Here is a 16337-nt window from a genome sequence, read left to right as displayed (position 1 = left end):
AGCCTTTATGTCTATCGTCGTTCAATATAGTTTTCAGTTAAATTTACAGGTTCCATGAACTTCTACCTTATAGAAGTATATTTATAAAATTCCTAAAAAGAAGTATATTTATAATTGAAGTCTTGGAATCAGTCATAGCTAAGTGTGTTTTCGCCGACTTCGAATCATTTCCGTTGTAGCATGCTTAGATATTAGTACAAGCTTAATGGATGTTCTATTGTGTACATCATGCATTTAGTTTTATAGTTATCCGAATGGCCATTATGCTGGAAGGGTCAGTAACCCATATTTGCTTGTTTCGTGTTTGGTTGTATGGTTTTCATAAGATCTTTGTTGTGTGATTATCAGTAGCCTAACATGTTTATCAATTTTGAAATAAGAAGCATTCCAAGTTTTGAGAAGGAATCTTTTTATTTTCCTAATCAGTTTTTATTATTGACCACTGTATGGATGAGTTATGCAGATTTAATTCCATTTTATTGCATATGTATATTTACAAACATCCTGTTATTCCATCAAATAAATGGATGGGGGTGATAGTACACTCATCATAGAAATCTTGGACAAATAATCCAAGTAAATAAACTACAAAAAACATTCTTATGTGAACTTATTTTTCAATTCTTATTCTATTTGGTGCATCTTTGTTTTAGAAACCAATACGACGTCAATAGAGATAGAAACATATCGCTTAAATTGCAAAATGATGTGAGAAAATGCATTATACTAAACAAATTGGAACATCTTTCTTTCTATCCTTATATAACAATTAAACTATTGAGACAAAATGGACGCAGCAACGCGCGCCAACAATGATCTAGTACCGTATTTGATTTGGACTCAACAAGCAATCATAAGGATGAACTAACGAACGAACCGGGGCAGGATGACGTAACGAGGACATGAGGATTGCTCAATTAAATCTCGGTCATTATTGTTAATATAAAATCAACGGATATAAAGAGATGATGGATGAAGAACTATGAAAGCATTCATCTTTTATTATTAGGTAAAAAGATGATATGAATGAGACAAATATTACCGTGCAATTTTTTTGCATGGTTGACAACCAAATACCACCTCTGGACTTCAGACCGTCGTGCCAGGCATGGGTTTCAGGACAAACCCTCTCCCTGTTTCCTTTGCTTGCAGGAAAAGGACAACGTGGACCATATTCTTGGGCAGTGTGTACGCGAGGGAGGTCTGGCATGGGTGTTGGGACAGGCTACAGATCAATGCTGACATCCCTGTTCCAAGATTGACGGTTTCGCCAAAGAACCAAATTCTCACGCAAGGCTCGGCGAGGTTTTGACTCCTTCGTGATTGGTACCCGCTTGGTTGACATGGAAACAACGGAACGCTAGGGTCTTCAATAGGCAACAACAACAACGGACGGCGAGGCAATTGGTAGACTTAGCCTTAGACGAGATCAAAGAATGGAGCGAAGCAGGACTTGGTGTTGGTGGTTTAAACCCTTTTGTGAGAGAATGACTTTTTTTATGTAAGGTGGCTTCGAGCTTTTGTGGATATTCACATCTACAATAGACCGCTTTTATAATTAACATTATTTTTTTATAAAAATATGGATTGGCGTACTCTAAAAAAACAAAGTCTAAGAGACTGCAGGATATGGAAATGGCGACTGTCGGGGCAGCCTGGTAAATTCCTGCGCCGGTGGCGGCCGATGACGGTCTTGGTCTTGGTGGTCTTGGGAGCCTCGTACTCCCGTTTCTTCTTCCTCTCGCACGCGGTCGCTGCATATTCTCCCACACCCCAATTTCTGCTTCTACTTCGTGTCCTCCGATCGCACCCAACTTCAGCAAGTTAAAGCCGTGGGTTGTCTCTACCCTACGGCCTCGTCACCGGAGGGAGGCGGTGAGATCTCCCGGCGGCATGTCGTTGGATTCGGACTCCTCTTCGCAGGGAGGCGACCGCCGGAGCTTCCGGCAGATCACACGAGACCGTAACCACTCCTTTTGCTCCCCTCCTCCCCCGCCTCTTCTGATTATGATTTGCTTGCCTAATGTTGTCACTGGAACTGGGCCGCTGGATCTAGCTGCTTGTGGAGTTGAGAAATTGGCATGGTCGCGTAAACTTGTTGTTTAGGGCTCATAGCGGAGTTGGTTATTGTACACGTTTGTTGCCTTTAACTTTAGGTCTTCAAAATGCTTCATTACCGTTGAACTGTGAGTTGTAGTCGTATCAGTCAGTTGGGTAGCCATTTGTTTCGTTATATTTGTTGCTCGAGTATGTGCTTCTTAATATACGGAGATCATGTCTAATGGATTATGGGGCAAGCTAACACACTGGACAATCGGGACATCACATCTCTTTTTCCCCCAAGGAAACACAAAAGCTTTGCGTCTAGATGCATTGATAGAAGAAAAAGTTGACAATCCCGAGATAGGGCAATACCCTGATTATTTATAAGGTGTCCTGCTTTAGACGCGACAAGGCGCCCTGTCAGTGCCTTAGAAATATGCTTGCTTTAGGTGCCTAAGTGCCCGCTTTAGGCACGTAGGTGTCAGAGCGGGTGGTGCTCGCCTTAGGTTGCTTTACCGCCTTATAAACGACGCTGATTACAATGCCACGCCCCTGCTCCTAAGTGCGAGGTGTCGATGGAAGAAGCGTCGCGAGCCACCACCCTTGCCAACACAACGAGACCCAGCTCGGGTAGCATTGGGCAGGCCGGTGATGTTGGGCTGCTCGCTATCAAAGATGGCCGCGTTTCTCTGCTTGTAGGTCCACCAAGCTGTGAGCCTGATGATCAACGAGGTAATCCCCCATTCCCCGAAACCTGAATGGCAAGGAGGTCTTTTTGAGTAGTAGGCAAACCATATTTCCAAATTAGACTATTTACTTCATATTTATATCTTCATGTGTAATGAGGATATTATTTATGAAGAAATAGTGAGAAAATGTTTGAGCTAATATAGGTATCGAAACCCACACATTATGGGGTATGGGGAAGGAATTTTTAGGCAGCCCTTCCTAGGCAGTGCCAATCCAGGTGCCGAAATCCACACATTATGGTGCACTTGGTACATATGATAGTATGGAGGAGGATCCTTCATCTGATGGTGATGAGAACAAAGCACAGATGCAGACATGGATGATAAAGACCCTAACAGGAAACGAGGTGCAGCGTCTGAGAAGCCTACCACCCCGGACGGTGTGCAGGGTGGGGCAGCATATGAAGTGGGTACTTTAGTGCATCAAGTTGAGTCCTTGGGGAATGCAGCTGCTGTTGTGCCGCCGAGCCCATCTGCAAAAAGAGATCCAAAGCATACCAACTCATCATCATCTGGAGAAACAAAGGATGACAACACATCAACCAACTCATCATCGGTGGGGCACCGCCGAGAGCGATGAGATTCTTCAGTTGGAACTGTCACGGCCCGGGCTTGCCCGCGACAGCCCCAACCGTGCTGTGTATTTTGTAAACTCAGGTGCACAAGACGCGGGTCGAAAGTTGATCTCGTGCTTTAGGTTTTGGTAATTGTTTTGTAGCTAGTAGTTCTTGTAGAAGTGGTGGATTAGGTGTGTTCTGGAACCATGATATTTAATTTAGTTTCAGTTTTTGAAGTATCACATTGACTCTTATGTTACTCTGCTGGGAATGAATACTTGGCACATGACTTGTGTGTAGGAGAGACTCAAACTCGGGAGAGATATAAAAAAGGGGATACTCTTCGTGACATTCAGGCGGAAAGTGACCTCCCTTCGTCATGTTGGGGAGACTTTAATGAAGTTCTCAGGCAAGATGAGCATGTTGAAGCAGGGCAAAGAACTCAGGCTCAAATAAGGGGTTTTAGGGAGGCTGTAGATGAGTGTAGCTCCTGTGATCTTGGGTATGTTGGCAGAAGCTGGACTTTTGAGAAAAAAGTTGCAGGAGGTGGCTATACGCGAGTCAGGCTGGACAGGTCCCTAGCTACTGTTGACTGCAGGAACATCTCTCGGCTGCTTCAGACCATGGTCCTATTCTGCTGTCTTTGGACCATCCCCAACACAATCAGGGACGAGCTGCTCGGTAGTTCAGATTTGAGTTTATGTGGGAATCAAATGAGAATTTTAAACAGCCGTAGATAGAGCGCGGAAGGACCACGCTACATGTTCTTCGGTTCGTGAGGGAAAAGCTTAATGGCATGGCTATGGCACTTCATTCGTGGGGCAGCACCACCTTTGGGAGTGTTAAGACAGAGATTTGGAATCTGAAAAAAACGCTTGGAAGAACTCAGAAATATTCCAAATCGTGTTGGCCCGTCAAGGGAGGAGACGAAGGCCCTGAACAGGTTGATGTAATTTTATCATCGCGAGGAGACTATGTGGCGACAAGGGTCTAGAATTCAATGGTCAGCTGAAGGTGTTGGGCACACTTTTTTCAGAAGCATTGGGATATGTGTGGGGGCGGAGGGGACGTCTGTGATTCTCCAAGTTGTTCATGGCCAGGAGAGTCGGAGAAATTAATAAAACGGTTTTAGTCCTGACCTCGAAGGTACATAACCAAAAACTTCTCTCTCAGTTCCGCCGCATTAGTCAGTGTAACAGGTTATACTCCCTTTGGATGGGAATATAATCTCGCACGTGAATTTAGGTCGTCAATATAACCAGCAAAACATATATAATATGCCACAAAAAAATGTTTAGAAACTTCATTCGATGACATCTAAAATTATATTTTATGACATACAATACATTTTTGCTAATCAAATTGAAGACCTAAAAACCCATGGCTGACTTATATCCCCATCCGGAGGGAGTAGCTAATCACCTTAGGTTAATTCCACCTGAGATTATTTCCGAGGAACAACGAGCATTTGTGCCTGGCCGGTTAATAACTGACAACATCATCACGACACGAGTGCTTACATTTTATGAAGCGTAACAAATCAGCAAAACATATGCATTGTGCTTTCAAATTGGACATGATGAAAGACTATGATAGAGTTGAACGGCAATATGTGGAAGCTATGATAATTAGATTGGGTTTCTCTCAACAATTGGTAGGTACTGTTATGAACATGGTTTCTTCCGTATCTTTTTCAATGCTCTTTGATGGCAATAAGCTTGATGAGTTTAAACCGATTCGTGGCATTTGTCAGGGGGATCCGATCTCTCCATACTTGTTTTTGTTAGCAGCAGAGGGCCTCACGTGCTCGTTATGAAGTCAGAATCAGTCATCACACCATGGTATTAAAGTGGCCCCTTCGGCACTTCCGGTGAATCACTTGCTCTTTGCGGATGACAGCCTAGTGTTTTTCAAAGCTAGTGGTGGAGCAGCTACTTTGGTTTCCTAAGCTCTACACAGGTATTCTCAAGCATCGGGACAAATAATAAACTTGGATAAATCCTTGATTTTGTTCAGTAAAGGGTGCCCTCAACCTATACAGGAAGAAATTAAACAAATCTGGGAAGCAAGTAATGAGTCCCTTCCTGACAAATATCTAGGAATGCCTACCAGTGTTGGTAATTCAAAGAATGGTGCCTTATCTGAAGGAAAGAGTGTGGAATAAGGTTCATGGTTGAATGGAAAAAAAATCCTTTCTTTTGGTGGCAAAGAGATTTTGATTAATTCCGTGGCACAAGCTGTCCCAATGTTTTCTATGCCATGTTGTAAGCTCCACCATGGTTTATGCCTACGCATCTGAGTCTCCTGTCATATGAGGACAAGGCCAAAACACTTGGGGGGTCTCGGATTTAGAGACATTGAACTTTTTCATTTGTCTTTTTTCCTCTTGCCAAGCTGGAGACTCGTTCAAGATCCAACTGCATTAAGTGCTCACATTCTAAAGCAGTCTACTACCCTGATCATGACATTATGCCTGCAGAGGTAATCATCCGTCTCAAATTTGGCGTGCTATTATTGAGGGAAGGGCTGCATACAAAGACCCAAAGTGGTCGGACCCTTCCCCGGACCCTGCGCAAGCAGGAGCTATGTGCACCGGGCTGCCCCTTTATTATTATTGAGGGAAAGAATGTCCTTGCACAAGGGCTTATTCGAAGAACGGGAATGGTGAAAGTACATTGGTATGGCTGCATAATTGACTTGGGATATAAGAAAGGAAATATAGCCTAACACAGACAGACTCCTAGACCAATACTAATACTCGTTAACAACGTCGATATATTTTACATTAATTGTATGTTTATTTCAGGGGTTTCCACTTCACCGTTTATTATATTTGTGTTGCTATGGAAAAAGGTGAATGCATTCATGATTTGTCAGAATGACAAATTATGATTCTTTCTGCTTTATCATGAATTTCCTCATGGGGGCGAGCATTCTGCATAGGAGCATTGGTAGTATGTGCAGGAAAGGATCAGCAGGGAAGGAAACACCCAATATTGGGGTGGGGGTGGGGATTACCATTCTTGCTCAGTTGCCATGGATACGGTGTTGCCCCCCTCCCACACACACACAACACACGCACACAAACACTTGTTTACTGCTGATTAGGATTAGGCGAGCCTTGGTAGAATATATCTGTCAGGTGATGGTGGCCACTTTGTGCCTAGGTGGGCTACATGGCCAGCCTATTATCTCTATCCTAACCCCTGATTGCATGTCCACCTCCACCTCTGTTTGTAAGCTGCTCACATCTGCTTCTTGCCGCTCGCCTCTTCTTGTCGCTTGATTCTGCTTCCTTTTCTATTCTCTTCTTGCTGTTCTCTGCTTCAGCCGAGCGTCTAACAGAGATTCAGTCGAGCGTCTAACAGAGATGATTATGGCTTCGAATGCCTAACCGGCTTCCTAGGTTGATGTTTAATACACAGATCTTGTCATTTTCCTGTGGGTGTCACGACAATAAAGGAATCATCCTCTCACGTTGTTAATAGTTGTGGGAGCCTGCAATTTTCCTGTGGATGATCACCGCTTAAATTTTTGCTATATCTTACTTTTTCTTAACTCTGATTGCTATTGCCCACAGCACACTGTATTATTTATTATTTTATCCTGATTTTGCAATTGCTGGTGCAATTTTAGAACCTGGTGCTGTGGTTCAGTTTATTTTTGTATTTATTCAAACGGTTCAAATTTCTTGATCATGCAGGATTATTATTTGAAATGCTCAGGTCGACTAGGAAGGATTCAAAATCAGCATGGAAGGTATCCTTTTCCATTGGACATGTTAACCGATCTCTGCTATGGTTTTCCTGCTATATCAAGAACTCATCCTTAGATATTTTTTCCTGATATTACAGTAGCTATACCTTATTATTTTTACTGATCATTGTAATTTGTGTACGGCTATTGTGTTAATTATGAGAAATGATTATCAGGTTTCTGATGTTATTAGCTTGTTATGTCAAACTTTGGCCATTACTTCTTTAAATGGACGACTTCGATATAAATAATCCATTGGCAAGTTATTCTCTTATTGTGATTTAAATAGGAAAACAATAGTTAGCGCTGTCAGTTTATTAATGTCTTTGTCTGCATCAACCTCACTAGGTCTAGCCAGCTTTGCTTTAAATCCAAGGAACAGACTCTGATGAGTACGGGAAACTACACGTACAAATTTTCTATGTTGCATATCTAATGTTATATACACCTAAATGTCAAATATTGCATCGTGCAGTATTCATATGCAGTGCATGTACTGCTTATCATTTGACATTGATAATTTGCAGGTAGACAGGTGCCACATCTATGATTCCATCATATAGTCTTAGGAAACTACACATCATGCAATTTTCATAAACAGGGCATGGGCGCCATTGGCACCAAAATCATATTCCGTTGCAATTATTGATTGGCTATATACTAATTATCTTATATATATTGGTGCATATATATGAACCTTTCTAATAAGATTAAAGACACTACAAATACACTTTTAACGCTTGGTTATGATCTTGAGAACATCTAATTGCTGTACCATATTTTTAATATTCACTCTAGCAAATAACCTTATAAAATTTGTATACTTTCTTTTACATAAATAATAAATATTTATGACCTCTTATAGGTTCTTATCATGGATAAGTTTACGGTCAAGATAATGTCCTACTCATGTAAGATGGCAGACATCACAGAAGAAGGGGTTTCATGTAAGTAGCCATATCTCTTTTTGGCCGTGAATTTATTTTGTGTGCAAAGACGAACATTTCTTGTACAAGTATTTCATTTTTGTGTGGGAAGGTCGTCATGGCTAGCTTTATTAAAACATCGTCTACGAGCTTACTGACGATACAGTTAGGAGGCTCATCCAACCAACTAAAAGTAGCCTTATTAGAATAACTGAAATTTGCTAGCAAATGAGCTGCTTGATTATAGGAACGGAAACAATGCTTTAAAATGACCTTTTGATGTAGGTTGGAATCCTAATTGATGATCTTTTCACTCTTGGAGGGGGAAAAGGAAGAAACAACAAGAACAAGAGGAATCACTCAAACAAAACCCAAGTCACACATCCACTAGAATAGCAGACATGAGATCCACAAGCATAACATGAACAATCAAGGGAAAATAGCACAAGGGTAAAGTTCTTTCCACTCCAAAGGAGATGAGGTCTTGATGATCTAGAGAGATCCTTCCCCCTTAGGAGGTCTTGATGATCCTATGATGGGGATCCTTCTCCCTTTGGAGGTCTTGATTCCCCAAGGAGGTACAAGGAGCAAAGCTCTCTCTAATGTCTCAATATACTTTGCTAGGAGGAGGGGAGGCCCTATTTATAGTCTTGGGCGAATAAGAGAGGAGAGGGGCCCATGGGCCTCACGACGCGCCGGATGTCCGGCCTGGATCTGCCCAACTTCTGTTGCTCTCGGGTGTCCTCAGATCGGATTTCTGTGTGGCGTCCGGATGTTCGGGCTGGTCGGACCGGATGTCGGGGGGGGGGGGGGGGGGCGGATGTCCGGCTCCTGGAGCTCTTCCAGCGCAACCTTGCTGCTGGACTTGGGCGTAGGATATCCAGGCCAGGGGCCGGATGTCTGGCCGCTGTAGCATTTCAGCGGTCTCCTTCGTCGTGCTTCTTCGACCGTGTACTTGGGGATTTGGTCTTCATTCTGAGTGTCTCCGAGGTGGCCTTCTTCATACCTAAGCACACATAGCATTTCTGATTGAGGTAGTAGTCATGTCTCACGTGGTTCGTACGGAAGCTCGTTAAGGAGAGAAGTCACCTTTGTTTCGATAGCTCTTGCACGTGCTCGTGTCATTGGTCCAGTTGGCACTTGGAGAGACGAAGGTAGGTCAATGTGGATGACCGTAGGATGCTCTGCATCATCTGCCCCCTTGGGAAAGATCCGTCCTCGGATCAAAAACTTCATCACCATGGAAGGAAGATAGATCCTTGACGTTGAATATGTCGAATATGTCGTTCATGTTGTACTTGTCTCGCGGGAGGTCGATCTTGTATGCATTGTTGTTGTAGCGTGCTAGCACCTTGAATGGTCCATCGGATCGAGGTAGGAGTTTGGACTTGCGCTCGTTGGGGAAGCGGTCTTTGCGTAGGTGTAGCCACACAAGATCTCCGGGGTTGAACACCATGGGGTACTTATTGATGTTGCGCTTGGTAGCGAGGCGGTGCACTTGGTACTCGATCATGCAACATGTATCTTCATGCATCTTCTTGAGGTAACTTGCTCATGCACTCGCGTCCATGTAGAGGCGCTCTTGTAGTGGTAGCGGTAGAATGTCCAATGGGGACAACGGGTTGAAGCCATAGACGACCTCGAAGGGAGACTTCCTAGAATGTCTTGCGTGATTGTAGGCGTAATCGGCGATGGGCAAGCATTCCTCCCACTCCTTGATGTTCTTCTTGATAAACACTCGGAGAAGTATAGAGAGGGTTTGGTTGGTGATCTCCGTTTGGCCGTCGGTTTGTGGATGGTACGATCAGAAGAGTAACTTGATGCCGAGCTTGGCGCGTAACGTCTTCCAAAAGTAGTTAAGGAACTTGACGTCGCGGTCCGACACAATCATCTTGGGCACTCCCTACAAAAGAGATTTGCAAGATGTGAAACATCGTCTATCTTGTTGCATAGAATAAAATGTGCCATCTTAGAGAAACGGTCCACAACGACAAATACCGTATCTTTTTCAGTTTGAGTTCTAGGCAAACCAAGAACAAAGTCCATACTAATATCTTCCCATGGTTGATACAAAATAGGAAGTGGCATATATAGGCCATGGGATTGAGCGGTAGACTTAGCTTTGCGGCATATGGAGCACTGGTTGGTGTAGCGTGAGATGTCGCGAAACATCTTTGGCCAAAAGTAGTTTTTGGAGAGCGTGGCGAAGGTCTTGTCGTGGTCGAAGTGTCCCATAAGTCCTTCACCATGAGCTTCTTGCAAAAGCAACAAACGAAGAGAAGACTCGGGTATCGGAAAGTTTGTTAGTCCGCATAAGATAGCCATTCTTGAGATAATATCGCTCCCAAAAATTGTTAGCTTGACATTTGTCATAAGGAATCGCAAACGAAGTATCATGCGCATACAAGCTTTTAATGTGCTCAAATCTAATAACATTCAATTCAAGTTGAGTAACTAACATGCACTTGCAGGAAAGAGCATCCGCTACTACATTTTCTTTACCCTTAATGTACTTGATGACATAAGGAAAAGACTTAATGAATTCACTCCATTTGGCATGACGTTTATTCAACTTGGTTTGACCTTTTAAGGTACTTATAAGCGTTTCATGATCCGTATGTAGGACAAATTCATGGGGTCGAAGATAATGTTCCCAACTATGCAAAACTCTCACCAAAGCATACAACTCTTTGTCATATATGGTATAATTAAGTTGTGCGCCGGAAAGTTTTTCACTAAAATAAGCAATGAGTCGCTTCTCTTGCATTAACACACCACCTATGCCATTACCACTAGCGTCGCAATGCACTTCAAAAGTTTTAGGTAAGGCAAATAATGAAGCATTCGTAAGCAAATTCTTAAGCTCATCAAATGCGGTAGCTTGGGAGGGTCCCCATATGAAGGATGCATTCTTCTTACTCAAAGCATGTAATGGTGATGCAATAGTGCTAAAATCTTTAACAAATCGATGATAGAAACCGGCTAGGCGAAGGAAACTACGCACTTGTTGCAAATTGGTTGGTTGTGGCCAAGTTTTAATAGCGTCAATCAACTCATGAACTTGAACACCCTTAGAAGAGACAACAAAGCCCAAGAAAACAAGCTTATCAACACCAAAAGTGCATTTTTCCATGTTAGCGTAAAGTCGCTTGTTTCTAAGAACTTGCAAGACATCTCTAAGATGTTTGACATGATCTTCAAGAGATTGACTAAACACAAGTATATCATCAAAGTATACCACAACGCAAATGCCAATATATTTGCGAAGAACATAGTGCATCATACACATAAAAGTGCTAGGTGCTTGAGATCCCATAGACATGACTAACCATTCATATAGACCAAATTTGGTTTTAAAAGCCGTTTCCATTCGTCACCCTCTTGCATGCGAATTTGACAGTAGCCACTTTTAAGGTTAATTTTTGAGAAAATGGTGGCGCCACTAAGTTCATCTAGCATGTCATCAAGGCGTGGAATGGGGTGTCTATACCGAACGGTGATAGTATTGATGGGACGACAATCGGAACACATGCGAAAACTGCCGTCTTTCTTAGGCACAAGAATAACCGGAACAACACATGGACTTAAGCTCTCGCGTACATACCCGTTTTCCATGAGATGTTGGACTTGCCTTTGGATCTCGTTTGTCTCGTCGGGGTTGACGTGGTATGGTGCCTTGTTAGTAGAGGTGTGCCGGAAACGAGGTCGATGCGGTGTTCGATTTCGCGAAGTGGGGGAAGTCCTGGAGGTAGCTCATCGGGGAACACGTCCGCGAACTCCTGCAACAAATGAGACAAACACCGAAGGTAGATGTTGTGAAGTATTAGTTCTCACCGCTTCATCTTTGCACACAAGTACAAAGTGAAGAACACTCGACGGGCTCTCACTTACATCCCTCATGTCTCTTTTCGTGGCTAAAAGCACTAAGTTTTTCTTGTTGCTCATTGTGGAGTCACTCAATTTATGCTTGTGGCGCTCACTCTCTTTTTGGTGGTTCACTCACTCACTATTCTCTCCACGATGGGTTGAAGCTTGCTTGTCGGTGATGACTTGACTTGGCGACATGGGTCGAAGCACGTATTCCTTGCCCTTCATCTTGAAGCTATAGTGATTGGTTCGTCCGTTGTGGATGACGCCGCAGTCGAATTGACAAGGTCTTCCAAGGAGGAGGTGGCATACGGACATGGGAACCACATCACACTCCAATGTGTCTTCATATACACCAATCTTGAAGGAGACTTGAATGGTGTGCTCCACTTGAATGGTGCCGGAGTCACTTAGCCATTGGACCTTGTAGGGGCGAGGGTGCTTCTTCTTGACCAACTGTAGCTTGGAGCATAACTCGTCGCTTGCCAAATTGTGGCAACTTCCGCCGTCGATGATGACCTTGACGGAACGTCCATTGATGCCCGCTTTGGTGTGGAAGATATGGCAACGTTGGCCTTCATCTTGTTGGTGTTGAAGTGTCAAGACCTTGGAGACAACGAGAGCGGGGCTTGAATCATTGTCACAAAAGACTTGAGCGCCTTCATCTTCATTCACTTGACGGTGATGGCCACATGCTCAAGTGCTTCCATTTCTTCTTTGCTCATGGAGTTGTAGGTGCCATCATCATTGGCGATCATGGTGCGCCGTGTGGGACATTGTTATGTCTTGTGGCCACGGTCTTGGCAAGTGAAACATTGAATGAAACTTGTCTTGGCAGTAGCATCCATTGGAGTAGTTGATGATGAAGCTCTTGGCTTGTAGTTGCTTGTGGTAGGACGACTCGAAGAAGTCATTGGTTGCTTGGAACTTGACTTGTCGCATTGCTTGGTGAAGCTCGAGTATTAGTTGTTGGAGGTGCCGGGGTTGTGGAAGCTTGAGTATATGAACCGTAGGTCTTGGAAGAGTACTTGAAGTAATCTTGCACTTGTTGCTCCGCCTTGGTCGCTTGGTGCACTAGCTCGAGGAGGTTGGAGTACGGTTGGAAATCTGCAATTTTCTTGATTGGATGGTTGGGTCCATTCAAGAAACGCGCCATAGTTTGCTCGTCATCTTCCTTGACATTGTCTCGAATAATGGCAATCTGACTTTGTGCCTTGCTTGAGGAGTTGTAGCTTCTTGAAGAGATCACAACTATAATGGGTAGGCACAAAACGGGCTCTCATGACATCCTTCATTTGTGTCCAAGTTGTGATGGGTTGCTCGCCTTTCTCTTGGCATCGCTCGATGACTTGCTCCCACCAAATGAGAATATAATCTTGGAATTCAAGTGATGCCATGGCTACCTTCTCTTCCTCGTCGTAGTTATATGAAGACGGAATATCTTGTCCATTTTTAATGCCCAAGAGAGGTAGTCTTCGGGATCGGTGCCTCCGGAGAAGTTAGGCCTGTTGAACTTGCGCTTGGCGTAGCATTGCTCGTCATCATGTCGATGGTGTCGTCGCTCGTGTCTTGGAGGTGGGTCTTCAACCTCTTGCTCTTCTTGATTAGCGTGACGCTGAGAGCAAGGGATTCGTGCTCGGTTCCTCCTTTCGTGGCGTTCCTCAACGCGAGCGGCTTCATCTTGTTGCTCTTGCTGGAGCGCTTCCTCTTGCTCACACACTTGACGGTTGTTCTCTTCTACGACGCGGTTGGCTTCTCGGAGAGCAGTTGTGCCTCAAGTGCTCGTTCCTCACGGCGTTGTTGCTCTTGCTGTAGTGCGTCGCTGTCTTGGTTTTCTTGGCGTTGGCGTTGTCGAGCTTCCTCTTGGTCCATGGCATCTTGTTCTTGGCGACGATGTCGTTCGTGCTCTCGAAGGCAGTCGTGCAAACCATTGCCATGAAAGGGATTTTGTGGAGCTTGATGATCTTGATGGTCATCGCGACGATGAGAACGAACTCATGGAAGACTTGCGTTGGAAGATGAGTTCGAAGAGTGTCGACTCGAGTGGCGCCTCTTGAAGACGAAGATGTTGAAGACGCGCGATTGACCATCATGTGTCGAAATTCTTTCATTTGGGTGGATAGCTTGGCGTCAAGATAGTCCCGATTCCTTGCTTCCGAGTGGCGTAAGTCGGTGGCGAGTTGCTCGATGCAGTCGCCTAAAGCTTCACTCTCTTGATGTAGAGCTCGTTGAACGCCGAAAAGTTGTCCTTTAGTGACGTAGTCGTGCGCTTCGTCTTGCTCCTTGAAGAGCGGGTTCGATGTGCTTGGCCTATCCATGATGATCGAGTGGAGGTAAGTAAGAAATGAGAGAACAATACCGAAGTTATCTTTCCTCAAGATTGTAGATGTGTTGAGTATCACTCAATATAATGCTATAACAGGAGAATTGGTACCGGGTTTGTTTCTCACACCTACAAAAGTAAAGCTTATGAAGTAGCTTGGTGAGGATAAGTGGCACAAAATTTATGCAATTGTTAGCAAGATTCAATAATTGTGAGGCGCCGGATGTCCGGGGACGGCAATCCGTGGATGAATTTTGAAGATGAACTTGGTTAAAGAAAATTTTTGTGGATGTAAATGGGGAGAAATATGTGCAGAAGCTAGATCCACCTGCAACACTTCGAATTCATGGATCAAAATCATCAAACCAACAAATCACAATTTTTTTTGGTATGATTATTTTTGTGGGGATTTTCGAAATTGGGCAAAAACATACAAAATTAGGCTAGAAAGGGGGGGGGGTAGGGACACCAAGATGTCAATCAACCTATGCTCTGATTCAAGATGATGTAGGGTGGAACCCTAACTAATGATCTTTTCACACTTGGGGGGGGGGGGGGGGGGGGGGGAAGAAACAACGAGAACAACAAGAGGAATCACTCAAACAAAACCCAGGTCACACATCCACTAGAATAGCACATATGAGATCCACAAGCATAACATGAACAATCAAGGGAAAATAGCACAAGGGTAAAGTTCTTCCCACTCCAAAGGAGGTGAGGTCTTGATGATCTAGAGAGATCCTTCTTCCTTAGCAGGTCTTGATGATCCTATGATGGGGATCCTTCTCCCTTAGGAGGCCTTGATTCCCCAAGGAGGTACAAGGAGCAAAGCTCTCTCTAATGTCTAAATATACATTGCTAACCCTAGCTAGGAGGGGAGGCCTATTTATAGTCTTGGGCGAATAAGAGAGGAGGAGAGGGGTACATGGGCCTCATGCCCGGCTGTTCACGCGTAGGTGCCGGATGTCCGGGCTGGGGCCCAGATGTCTGGCGGTTCACGACGTGCCGTATATCCGGCCTGGGTCTGCCCAACTTTTGTTCCTCTCGGGTGTCCTTGGGCCGGATTTCCGGGCGGGGTCCGGATGTCCGGTCTGGTATGGCTGGATGTCCGGGGCGGGACTGGATGTCCGTCTCCTGGAGCTCTTCCAGCGCAGCCTTGCTGCTGTTGGTACTGGACTTGGGCGCCGAATATCCGGCTAGGGGCCGGATGTCCGGCTGCTGTAGCATTTCAGTGGTCTTCTTCGTCGTGCTTCTTCGTCCGTGTACTTGGGGACCTGGTCTTCATTCCGAGCGTCCCCGAGGTGGTCTTCTTCATACCTAAGCACACACAGCATTTCCGATTGAGGTAGTAGCCATGTCTCACGTGTTTTGTACGGAAGCTCGTAAAGAGAGATGTCACCTCGGTCTCGATAGCTCTTGCTCGTGCTCGTGTCATCGGTCCACTTGGCACTTGGGGAGACGAAGGTAGGTCCATGGGGATAACCAACCGTAGGATCCTCCGCATCACCTTCCCAATCAAAGCACCTAAGTCCACACATTCTGCAAAAAATGCTGCTGCCGTGTCCCACCGTCACACTCACCCCTGCATCCACATTCAATTTTGTGAATCTAGGGTCCGGCCTACTCCATTTATTTTCAGATATAACAGGCGTTGGGAATGAAACTCCTGAAAATTGCTTGCAATCGATAAAACTGAAAGTGGCCACCTCCATGCTGGTGGAACAGGTCCATTATGAGTAATTTGCCACGAATCCACCACAAGAACCAGCTGCCAACTTAAAAAGTTGCTTGAAGTTCAAAGTCGGATGCAACCTTAGCTGATTATCTGGCATAGTTAAATATGTTCCAAGTATAACCGAACCTGACCTCGGTCCTGGTCAACCATCTATATCATGACGAGATGTGTCCAGAGGTCCCTCGCATGCATGCATTGGAACAATAAATGCCGTATGTCCTCTGCTCCTGGTGGCAAACTGGACAAGCTCCATTGGACCCGACATGCCTGTTAGTTAGGATTTCTAAATGACATATGGGTGTAGGACATGTAGGTACATTTTCTAACGTTCTGGGTCAAACTTAATCATGTGACCCAGACAACAATGGGTTTGATATATAT

At 44.5% G+C, this 16337-nt stretch overlaps 1 protein-coding gene across 6 annotated transcripts in view; it reads left to right on the top strand.

Moving 5' to 3' along the window:
• Positions 1–1658: 1658 nt before the first annotated feature.
• LOC123144490 (probable protein transport Sec1a) overlaps positions 1659–16337 on the top strand; it is an 87586-nt gene continuing 72907 nt past the window's right edge. For 2 of the 6 annotated variants that reach the window (XM_044563658.1, XM_044563654.1), the window contains exons 1-3: positions 1660–1963; positions 7053–7108; positions 7971–8052. In XM_044563658.1, coding sequence (XP_044419593.1) covers positions 1894–1963; positions 7053–7108; positions 7971–8052 — 208 coding nt within the window. In that variant the 5' untranslated portion in view covers positions 1660–1893. Of the gene's footprint in view, positions 1964–3649; positions 4496–5021; positions 5831–7052; positions 7109–7970; positions 8053–16337 lie in introns of those variants that run through there. The other 4 variants (XM_044563656.1, XM_044563659.1, XM_044563655.1 and 1 more) reach the window with 4 other exon arrangements.

Source organism: Triticum aestivum, chromosome 6D, assembly GCF_018294505.1.
Source record: "Triticum aestivum cultivar Chinese Spring chromosome 6D, IWGSC CS RefSeq v2.1, whole genome shotgun sequence".
Taxonomy (NCBI): domain Eukaryota; kingdom Viridiplantae; phylum Streptophyta; class Magnoliopsida; order Poales; family Poaceae; genus Triticum; species Triticum aestivum.
The sequence above is the reverse complement of the archived record's forward strand: the minus strand, read 5'-3'. Positions and strand labels throughout refer to the sequence as shown.